At 41.1% G+C, this 12016-nt stretch overlaps 1 protein-coding gene across 2 annotated transcripts in view; it reads left to right on the forward strand.

Annotated features, from left to right (window-relative positions):
• ATRN (attractin) overlaps positions 1–12016 on the forward strand; it is a gene marked incomplete at its 5' end in the record, with an annotated part of 267247 nt that overhangs the window by 145575 nt on the left and 109656 nt on the right. For both annotated transcript variants that reach the window (XM_084626766.1, XM_084626767.1), the window contains 4 exons: positions 955–1007; positions 2143–2237; positions 5616–5694; positions 6081–6238. In XM_084626766.1, the coding sequence (XP_084482892.1) occupies positions 955–1007; positions 2143–2237; positions 5616–5694; positions 6081–6238 (385 nt within the window). The remainder of the gene's footprint in view (positions 1–954; positions 1008–2142; positions 2238–5615; positions 5695–6080; positions 6239–12016) is intronic.

A 12016-nucleotide genomic window follows, 5' to 3' on the forward strand; every position in this document is an offset into this window, starting at 1 on the left:
GAGAAGTCTAATGGAGCACCTACCTTCACTCAGAAACTTTCTAAATGTATCTTCTGGATGTATTATTGCCTGCTATGGTTTCGCTGCGGTTACGCCTCTCCTAAGAGTGAGTGCACGCTCTACTAGATCACTGTCTGCATCTCTACTCAGAGATGTTCTGGTTGCTTAAATCTGCAGGGCTGCAGCATGATCCTTGATGTACATGTTTTCTGACCAGTGTGCCCTATTTACACTGCCAGATCAGATGCAGCAATAGGCAACACAGTTGTCTCTTCGGTAATGGACTCTGCTCCAAAACTTCCAACTTCTCAAAGGGTTACTGATAGGGAGCCACCTAAAGTGGAGTGCCCACAGGGATTCTGTTCGAAGATGGAGGAGTTACTCATGTTGTGCAGTAACTGGAATTCTTTGAGGTGCATCCCCCTGTGGGTGCTCCACTACCCACCCTTTTCCCCTCTGCTTAGGAGCTGCCTGTGTGGGCTTTGCGATAGAGGAAGAACTGAGAGCAGTTTGCCTGCTCCACCATGTGAAGCCTTGGTACGGGGCACGAGGATGTGCAGGGCTCATGTGTGGGCAGAATGGGCACTGCTACCAAAAATCTCTGGTCAGAGGCACAGGGGCATGTGCGCACCTAAAGTGAAGCACCTGCAGGGGGACACATCTTGAAGAACTCCCATTAGTGCACAAGGTGAGTAACACCTCCTTCCTGTAATTTTCATACTTCAGTTTCATTGCTTTCTACTTGCTTGCTTGGGTCTTCCAAGTTTCCATGGTTTCTTCAATATCTCATTACAGCTTCAGACTTGCACCTTTTTGTTTTTAATTGTATACAGTTATCTTCTGAGCTCAAGCTGTGTTCCGTAATTGTTTTTAAATGGATAGAGATTCAAGCCAAAAAAAAGGAGAAAATCAGACTGAAAACCAACATTGATTTAAAAAAAATATTCTTTTTAGGTGTGAGGTAGAAAATCGATACCAAGGAAATCCACTTAAAGGAACATGTTATTGTAAGTACAACTGCTTTTCTTTGCCTGAAAATAGTAAATGTCTTAGATGTAACTTATTTGCTCCTATATATCAAATATTTTACTTCGCACATCTGTTTAAATGCAGATGGGTTAGGACAGTGGTTCTCAAAATGTGGGTCGGGACCCTGTTCTAATGGGGTTGCCAGGGCTGACATTAGACTTGCTGGGGTCTGGGGCCAAAGCTGAAGCCCAGAAAGGAAAAACAGCACAGTGTAGGGCAGGCTTCTTGATAGTAATTTTGAAGCCCAGAAGACTGGGAACATGATGATCTTTAAAAAAGTTATTGTCAGTGCTGTGTATTGTCATGATGGCTACAAATACTTCATTAAATATTTAGTTCCTTTGTGCAGTCCTTTGAGCCCAGTAGAGACTGCGGTGGACTGGATTAGGCTTCTTTCATGGGAGGGGAGGGGAAGGGAAAAGAGAAAGGAGAACAAGATAAGATATCGGTGCATCATGAAGCCTCAACCCACTTTTTGAAAAAGGCCTTGTTTTATTAGCCATAGTAGCAATTTTATTGTATTTGCCTGGCCTTTGATTTTTCCCAAATGCAGTGAAAATGTGGTGGTTTACCAGTTTTGCTAGATGCTTTCCCCCACACTGTTCTAATGGGAACATTGTATTCTGCCATTCAAAAATGTTTGGTCTTCTTTAAACTCCCATAACATTGATAAACAGTTTTGATAGATACTTTAGACTTGGTGAAACGACAAGAACTAAGGAAAATGTGGTTAAATTATGTAGTCAACCACATTTCCCTTCTACCAAGTTCTCTTAGGATGGAGACTTTTATCAGATGTCCTGCTTGAAAAATGTAAACCTTTCCCCCCTTCTCTTCCAAAAAAAAAAAAAAAAAAAAAAAAGTTGGGTTAACTTTAATAGAGTAGGATGTAATACCCTCCGAGGTTGGTATAGTGAGGTGTCTAAAGTGTTCATTATTCTCTCCCAAACTCAACTTTCTGTTGAGGGCAGATTATAACAGTGCAATAACTCTCTCTTGTTGCAGTAAGCTGTTTGCTTAATCTAAATTAGAAATCACTTACCTGCCTTGCTTTCCAGAAGCTTGTTTTATTTCAAGGCACTTTTTCACCTTTTTTGCATGTATTCTTTACAGATACTCTTCTTATCGACTATCAGTTCACCTTCAGCCTTTCCCAAGAGGACGATCGCTACTATACTGCAATCAATTTTGTAGCAACACCTGAAGAGGTGAGTATGGTCTCTTCCTTTTTGATATCCCTACATTTCATACTTTGTTTAAAAAAATCTGCCTTCTCCTTGCACTGAAGAGAGTGACTCATACTGTTCTTTGAACAGAACTACCGCCTTGGTGCACATGCATAGTCCATGTGCTAGCCAGAATGTCCTCAATCTGTGTAGCTACATCTTGCTTCCTTGCAGCTCCAAATGTTTGTGGCCAAAGTGGGGCAAAAGGAACCGCAGCCTAAAGTTATTGTGCAGTTCACTAGCTTTGTACTTCTGGAATATGTAGTCAAACCCCTCTAGCTTTCTGTTGTTGCTTGCAGTTAGTCTTGTATCTTATTGTGTCTGCTTTCTTCACTTTCTTTTACTCTAATATAGTTAGTCAGTGTAGAATTATGCCATGGCACAGTTCATTCTGTTGTTTGTTTTTGCTTTTCTTCCTGGTGCAAAAGGCATCTCCTTTTGGAATGGAAATATAGAGCAGTCATGTAAGGTATCTGACTTCAAGTGCAGCTCCACATTCATGGTGACTCCTGTGCATCAGTGAAGGTCGCTTCTCTTTCACCTCAAGAGCACAGAGAGAGGTCAGCTTCCAGTTATTCTGCAGGGACAAAGCCCATGGGCTAGCCAGAATAACTCTTAGTCAGTTAACACCAGGGCTTCTTCTGTGTTTAATAACCAGCTGAATTCAGAATCCCAAAATTTCTCTGATCCTGTTGTGCAGGAAAACGTCCTGTTGGTCCAAACACTGCAGCGAGTTAATGCTGTCAGTTTCATCCTTGGAACTGAGGGGTGGGGAGACAGGAAAAAGCAACAGTACTCCATGTCTTAAATCAGACTCCAAGAACATCAGAACGTAGCTCAGAGGCCACCAGCACTGAGCTGGTTGTACAGAGCCTAATATAATGGGGCCTTGATCCATCTTTGTGGTCCGTGGTGCTATTGCAGTACAAACAGGAGGCTCCTTGATACGGTGAATGACAGACTCCTTCAGTACAGACAAAACCACTTCCCATTTTTTTCAGTGCTCACATCATTCCTACCAAAAGATGCTGTGGATGGGATAAGTCAAAGCAGTACTACTGTCTGTCTGCTCAATCCAGCTGAGTACAGGAACTTCTCCAAACACACTCTTGAGCAGAGACTTCTCCTTGGAATGCAGCTTACAGTTCCTTGTTGGCTGCTCTTAAGGAGCCTCTTGGTTCTAAGAGAGAGCCCTGCATTCTCCCGCAGGATCAACAACCACAGCCTCCAGGCTAATAATGGGGAAACCATGGTTTTGGGGGCCAGGACGACCTCCCCTTGGAACCCATCAGTGTAATGAGGCCCCATGGGACCTGCACTCCATGACCGGGGTGTCAAACCAAGCAAGGGCTCTGTTGTATTTAGTTAGATGGAATATATGGATCCAAAGAGTCAAAGATATTAACATGGTGCTATTGCTGTTCAGCATTAAGCAGTGTTAAAAAAGGTTTGGGGTTTGGTATACAGAGAACCCAGCCTGCCTAGTACATGGCAAACACTATTAAGAATCATTTGAATCCCTTATTAGGAATACAGAAAATAAGGAAAAAACCGTTAAAAAAGCATTTAAAAAGGAAAGCATTAATAAGTTTCATTCTCACAACATTCCTTCTTCCCTCTCCCTTTAGCCAGAGAGAGTCTTTAAAAACATGCCCACTTGTCTGAAAGTCTCTTAGATGGTACTACGGATGTTAACTATCCTTAGTTACTTATAATGGGCAGGAGCTATTGTTACTGTCGTTGAAATCTGATCCCATTTCCTAAAAGACAAAACAAATGAAATGCACACAAAAGGGAAAAGTGAAGAACAACAAAGATAGAAAATACAACTTCTGTCTCTAGTGTTATCTCTCACTTGCAGCTTCACTGCTGGAGAAATACAAGCACAGCACAAGGTCTTATCAGCGACTCTGAGACCTGACAAACTTGTACCAGCATCGGGATGTTTAGGGCTTTACTTTTAGCTGCCTTTCCGGGCTCAGGCTTACAGCAATGTTGCAACATATGCATTGTTGTCTAATAAGACAAATAGCTGGACAAAAGGAAAAAGGAGAGGGCTAGGAAAGAGAAGAAATATGGTGGGAAGGAAAAGAACCTTTTGGGAAACAGGGGAAGGAAAGAAAAGAGAAGGATGTGTGTGAGACACAGCCTCACGTGTCAGGTGATATTTGGGATTAGCATGAGCCAGTTGAGGTGGCAATGGTGATGTCGTCTGGGTCCCTCTTCCTTGGCCCAGTCTGCTCAGGACATCTCTCCGTAACCAGACGATGAAGAGTCTGAGGAGATGGTGGGGTTGGCAGCTGTCATGATGAAGTTTTCACCTTCCTCTTCTCTAGTCAGCCATCTGTCTGTATTTCCCCTCACCCCACGTCTTTTTTGTTAAGGACCCCAAAAGGGAGTGATGGACAGAATGGTCCCATCCCCTCATTATTTTGTGCACCAGTTAGACCTAATTTCTGACACACCAATTTTGGTTAATTAATTTCCAGTCCCATACTTTTCTTGTTGACCAGGCATGGTCTTAACACAGTCCTTGAGTTATATCAGGAGGCCTTTTTTTGTTTAGGCTAATTCAGTCTTTTTGCACTTTTTCCCTGTCAACATTTATTATGAGTTATTGTAACGTTTTCTGAACTTTCACTCACTTTTCACAGTTGAGCTCAGAGTTAGGGAAAATTTGTAGGCCCAGTTATCACAAAAGAGGCTATAAATTTATATTCTATTATAAAAATTTATATTATTATATAATTTTATAAAAGAAGGCACAGATATTGGAGCGAGAGGAACATATGGAGGGCCATTGTCAGAGCAAAGATGGAGGTGGGGAGGAATACCAATAGGTAACATGAATTGAAATCTAGACCAGGGCAGATATTTTGTACAAAATACAATTGTTTACAAAATTACAAAATTAATTGTACAAAATTAATGGATACAAAATTAATTGTTTTATTGGGGGCGGGGGAAGAGTATTTAAAACCAAAAATTATCTAAATGTGTTTGCATTAAAATATATTTGAATGCTGCCACTGCCAGTGACCCCAGAATCATACTTAGGATAGTCTGCAAAGAACCCTAAATGAATATGGTTTGGAATTACATTGAAGTAAACTTTTCTTTTTGGGGAGATCCAAATGAAAATGTACAGCTATGTTCTATTTTATATACAGTGGATCTTTAAAATGTGTCTTGCTGGATGTTAGTGCTCTCACATGTAGATGAGTATTTTATTCAACATACTGTGAAATAACTATAGTTCTGACACTTTTAGTGAGAGTTGCTTTCAAAACAGATCAATTTTAGTTGAATGACATCTGTTAAAAATAACTGTTTTCTTCTCTCTCTTTTTCTCTAAATCAGCAAAATAGAGACCTGGACATGTTTATCAACGCATCTAAAAACTTCAACCTGAACATAACTTGGTCAACGAGTTTTGCAGGTAAAAAAGAAAAGTAAACCAGAATCTCAACTGTACGGGAATAATTAAACACTATATGTTACATTTTAGAAATTGGGATGTGGGAAAGAAATTAATTTAAGAAAGGAATTTTAGTTTTCCCCTCTCCAGTTTTCCAATTCTCACATCTTGATAATGTGCATTGGAGACAGTGGAAATGCTGATCTAATTTTTTGTAATGCAATATTTTGTGTGTTCATTGATTCTGCTAATGAAATACAACTCAAAATTGCAGTCTTCAGATGAATAGTTCCTTTTACTGTCACAGCCATAGCTTAATAACTAAGGATAATTGGTCCCCTTTGAAAATCACTTAAGATCGGCGCTGAAAGCAAACTTTTATTGCTACTTTTTAAATTCTGAAACAGCTGGCACCCAGGCAGGGGAGGAGATTCCAGTTGTTTCAAGGTCCAACATAAAGGAATACAAGGACAGCTTCTCCAATGAGAAATTTGATTTCCGGAGCAACCCCAACATCACTTTCTTTGTTTACGTGAGCAACTTCACCTGGCCGATAAAAATACAGGTAAGAATTCTCTTAATAACTAATAGATATACTCTATTAACACAACTTGTCATCTCTTCCTTCCCTAAAGCATCCGTAAATGTGATATGCTGTGCATTGTCTGAGTTGAGCCACAGCCTCAGACAGTGGAACACAGCACCAGACAAGGGATGCACAAAGATCTTTGGCAAGCAATTCCAAAATGTGTCCCCCTCCTCCCCCCAATCTTCTGGCACTGTCGCTGTCTCCTGCAGATCTGGAACTGTACCTGGGAAAATCTGCTGCCCCAGAAGCAAAGAAATTGGCAGTCAGCGTGGTCCAGTGTTGTCATAGAAATATATTAAAAAACTCAGTCTTTAGCTTTCATAACAAATATAGCATATTGTTTCTCACTCTCAGGGAAAAGTAACCAAATGTCAAAAAACGCAGACCGTTGGTGTGGAAACTAATAGAGGAGGCTTTTATAGGTTCTGCTGCCTCTTTTTATTTCTTGTTCTTGCCTAGACACAGCTGGAGGCTTTGCTCCCAGAATGATGAGGCTTGTGGGTTGGTTCTCTTCTTTGGTTCAGTGCCCTCTGTTTACCCCTTGCTGTTCTGGTCACATGTGGCATAAGTACACCCCATTACATTAGTCCTACATCAGCAGAGGGATTAGAACATAAGAATGGCCATACTGGGTCAGACACTTCGCTTATGTTTTTGCTTAGTTCTGAAATCATATTCTCAGCTACTTTGCAATAGACACCACAGTTGCAATTTTTAACCTAGTGAATCTGCACATTCTTTTTACTTCAAAATGTTTTTTTCTTTTTGTGTTTTCTCTAGTCTGACAAGATGAAACCTTTTTAAACTTCCTTTTTTCTTTTTTTTTTTTTTTTAATAGTTTGTTGTACTACTCTTTTTAGAAATCCTTAGCAGGTACTGTACATGGGGATAATGTGAGACTTTTTTTGCCCAAGGTATGGTTGTAGTCAGAAAAATTACAGTAAAAATGGCACCTCCTACTCAACAGATTGAATACCCAGAGAACAAGAATCATTCCTGCTAATTTTGGTGGCAAAAATAAGGGTTTTTTAAAAAATATTTTATGTTGGCATGGAACCAGTACAGATGATGAGAGTAATGAGAGGTGCATCTTTAACAGTTTTAAGGTTAAATATTACAGATAAGTGTTTATAATACCACTTGGACCTAGGAAGGTTCATCACCCACACTAACTAGCCTTAATACTCACTTCTGGTGCTTCAGTCCCAGAACATTTTGCATATTCCAAACTCCCTATCCCTGTCACAGCTTCATGGCATTGGGATGTATAGAACTTGTAAGGTGGTGTGGAAACCAGAAGGATATCCTGGCCTGGGAGACCGGGTGAATACCCCAAACCACTCTTTGGGAATGATCTTTTATGTGCTTACTACAAAAACAGTGTACACCCCAAGGGAGCTGAGCTGGCTCTTGGTTTGCTTGTGATAAAAATACCTGTCATGCAGAGTCAAATGACAGCAGAGGCTCAGAAATGGTAGTGGAGAAAGCTCCAGGAGTCAGCTGGCAGTTGACCTTGGCCTGAATAAGAGAGTGACCCGGTCTTCTCTTACTTATTTGCACTGTCAGCAGCTTTAACAAGGACTCCATGGACTGTAGTTCTTGCTCTCTGATCACCCTCATGATCTCCTGGAGTTTTCTCCACTACCATTTCTGAGCCTCTGCTGCCATTTGATTCTGCATGACAGGTATTTTTATCACAAGCAAACCAAGTGCCTTTTTTGGGCCAGGAATACTTCCAGTGACGGGGGGAAACAGAGCTGTGATCGAGACTTAGAATGAGGTGCTGTTGTTGGTATAGAATGTCTGAATGAGGCATACAGTTTCTGTATCTCTGGGGAACTTGTCCAGACCTAAGAGCATAAATTCTTCCACGTGTACTTGCCATTAACTAGAGTAGTAATTACTCTGTGAAAACTGGCAACCTCAGATGAGTACTGCTGATGGATATATGCATTTCATGTTGCCAAGCCCACTGTGGGGGCTATTTAGCTGGAGACGGTAATACATAGTGCCCTACATGGGATGTGTAATCAAAGTGCACAATGTCGCTGAGATTATGAAGTGTTTTTGCAAGATGTTTCCCAGATTGTGCTTGGACTGTTGATGACATCCATAGTTCTATTCTTTACCCAGCAAGCATGATTGTCATCTGAAAAGGCTATATTCCATGTTGGGTGAACAGACCAGGGAAGTGAGGAAACAGCGTTTCATTCACCAGAACCAGAAGCTGTAGTTCAGAACCCCAGACTGGCTGAGAGCAATAGGCATGCTGCTATGATTAGGGGAATGCTCTCAATGGTTGGCTGTTTGCAACAGCACAGTAAAAAACTCAAGGAGCTGACTGAGGCGATATCTGAGCCATTAGCAATTATCTTTGAAAAGTCATGGAAGATGAGAGACATTCCAGAAGACTGGGAAATGGCAAATATAGTGCTCATCTATAAAAAAGGGAAATAAGGACAACCCAGGGAATTACAGACCAGTCAGCTTAACTTCTGTACCCAGAAAGATAATGGAGCAAATAATTAAGCAATCAGTTTGCAAACATGTAGAAGATAATCAGGTGATAAATAACAGTCAGCATCGATTTGTCAAGAACAAATCTTGTCAAACCAACCTGATAGCTTTCTTTGATGGGGTATCAAGCCTTGTGGATAGGGGGGAAGGGGTAGATGTGGTATACCTTGACTTTAGTAAGGCTTTTGATACTGTCTTGCATGACCTTCTCATAAACTAAACTAGGGAAATACAACCTAGATGAAGCTACTATAAGGTGGGTGCATAACTGGTTTGAAAATCATTCCCAGAGAGTAGTTATCAGTGGTTCACAGTCATGCTGGAAGGGCATAATGAGTGAGGTCCCGCAGGGATCGGTTCTGGGTCCGGTTCTGTTCAATACCTTCATCAATGATTTAGATTATAAGTGTACTCTCTATACCATTAACTTTGCTGAAAATACCAATCTGGGAGGGGTTGCAAGTGCTTTGGAGGATGGAATTAAAATTCAAAATGATCTGGACAAACTGGAGAAGTCGTCTGAAGTAAATAAGATGAAATTCAATAAGGACAAATGCAAAGTACTCCACTTAGGAAGGAACAATCAGTTGCACACATACAAAATGGGAAATGACTGCCTAGGAATGAATACTTTGGAAAGGGATCTGGGGCTCATAGTGGATCACAACCAAAATATGAGTCAACAGTCTAACACTGTTGCAAGAAAAGCAAACCTCATTCTGAGATGTATTAGCAGGAGTATTGTAAGCAAGACACGAGAAATAATTATTCCACGCTGATCAGGGCTCAAGTGGAGTATTGTGTCCAGTTCTGGGTGCCACATTTCAGGAAAGATGTGGACAAATTGGAGAAATTCAAAAGAAGAGCAACAAAAATGATTAAAGGTCTAGAAAACATGACCTATGAGGGAAAATTGGGTTTGTTTAGTCTGGAGAAGAGAAGAGTGAGAGGGGACATGATGATAGTTTTCAAGTACATAAAAGGTTGCTATGGGGGGAGCGGGAAAAAATTGTTGTTCTTAACCTCTGAGGATAGGACAAGAAGCAGTGGACTTAAATTGCAGTAAGGGTGGTTTAGGTTGGACATCAGGAAAAACTTCCTGACTGTCAGGGTGGTTAAGCACTGGAATAAATTGCCTATGGAGGTGGTGGAATTTTTAAGAGCAGGCTGGACAAGTACCTGTCAGGGGTGGTCTAGATAATACTTAGTCCTGCCTTGAGTGCAGTGGACGGGACTAGATGACCTCTCGAAGTCCCGTCCAGTTCTATGATTCTGTGAAACATGGTGATGGCCTTGAGCTAGAATCAGAGGTTCTCAAATTTCATTGCACAGCAACTCCCTTCTGACAACAAATATTACTACATGACTCCAGGAGGGGGGAATAAAGCCCAAGCCCCTTGTGGCGGGGGGGTCACGGGGGCCGAAGCTTGAGCTCCGCTGCCCTGGGCAGAGGGGCCAAAGCTGTAGCCTGAGCCCCACTGCCCAGGCCTGAAGCTGAAGCCAGAGCCCCATGGCCCTGGGCGGTGGTGCTCAGCCTTCAGCCCTTGGTACTAGTAAGTCTAACGCCTGTCGTGGCGAGCCCATTAAAAAGGGGTTGTGACCCATTTTGGGGTCCCAACCCACACTTTGAGAACCGTTGTGCTTGATTAATTGGCATCTGGAGGTGCAGGCAAAGGGGTGTTTTTGGGGTGAGCCTGGAGGACCATTATTCTTGAGGCTGTTAAATAGCAACCAGAATGTGTTCCGTGCTTTGCTCGTTTGTTCTCTGGAGAGGGAAGAAATTTTTTTCCCTTAGAGTAATAGTGACCACACTCTGTGAAGTATAAACCCAACTCTTGTACTCCTTTTCATTCCCATTCTCTAGCTAATACAAAGATGAAATCATAAGTCGTGTGTGGAGTTTCTTTCATTACCTGAGTTCTCTGCATTGTCCTCAATGAAACATGTCTGTGACAGCAGGTTCTATGGTGCCTGACCTTGTTCCCCTTCCAGTGACACTTTCTTTTCCTGTCACCACACCACCATATACTTTGGTTCTGTTGAGTTTCGTGTAAGGCATTGATGGGACTTGCTTTGAGCAGATGTAATTGTAAAGGTACTAGGAGTGCTTGAGAAATGTTCAAAGCAATTTTTTGTGTAGACAGTGTTTTTCAAGAATTGAATTAACTTTTTATTTTGCTTATAACAAAACTCAACTTTGCCGTCTTCTGTCAGAGCCTAATTACTAAACTACCCTGAATTATTTACCTTGCTTTCCCTTGACACACAATTATTGTATAACTCTTACAGACGCATTAGCAGGTTTGCTTTTCTTCATACTACTTGAAAAATTTTGCCATAATGAATTCTAGGACACTGTATATCGTCCCACATTATGCTTCCCATTCTACTGCCAGAACCTGCCCAATTTGGCTCTTTAAATGCCACATCTGAATTGTGTGGCTTGTTCCGCATTGCACATTCACCAACAATAGTATGTTTGCCTTAGTTCTGTGCAAATTTCTTAAATTCTCCTCTGCTTCTCCTGGGAAAGTTCTGACCTTTGTCATAACTTCAAAACAGAATTAGTTTCTCACAGTCCAATTATTTTCTTCTTTTCCCGTAATTCTTTATATTGCACAATTTAGTTTATTTTCTCCTCATGAACTTGAGCTAGCTTAGATTTATACATGGCGTTGAAAATGCTAGTGTCTCTTGCTCCAACAGTTGCTCCTTCCACTTCCTCATAATCCTTGCATAGCAGTTCACAGAATGCTTTTGTATAAAAGATGTCCAGGGAAGAATTCCTAAGGGATAATTGAAAAATTATTGCATGAGAAAATATAATTGTCCTCCAGGGTCTGCAGTGAGGGATTTAACCTTGCCTTTAAGGCTCTGTGTAATCTTCCCCCATCTCATTTTCTCCGACTCATTCACTAGCATTTTATATTTCTCCCACTCCTTTCCTTGATCTTTTCCCTTGTTTTTCCACACTCAGCTTCTTACTTTCTATTGTGGTGTTTCCTCACCTACCTTGTGAACTGTTTTGGGAAGGGACTGCCTAATAACTGCTTCTTGATTGGGATTCTTAGACATTACCAGAATTTTATTTTATTTTATTTTATTTTATTTTTATTTTAAGTGAAACAACCTATCCCTTCCCTCCTTCTTATCTTAAATCCCACACTTTTTAGGAATATTTCCTGCCTCCGCCTCTCTAGTAATCTCTCCACTCAATGCCCTTTCCTAAATTATTGT

This window comes from Lepidochelys olivacea (genome assembly GCF_965140295.1).
Source record: "Lepidochelys olivacea isolate rLepOli2 genome assembly, chromosome: 4".
Taxonomy (NCBI): domain Eukaryota; kingdom Metazoa; phylum Chordata; order Testudines; family Cheloniidae; genus Lepidochelys; species Lepidochelys olivacea.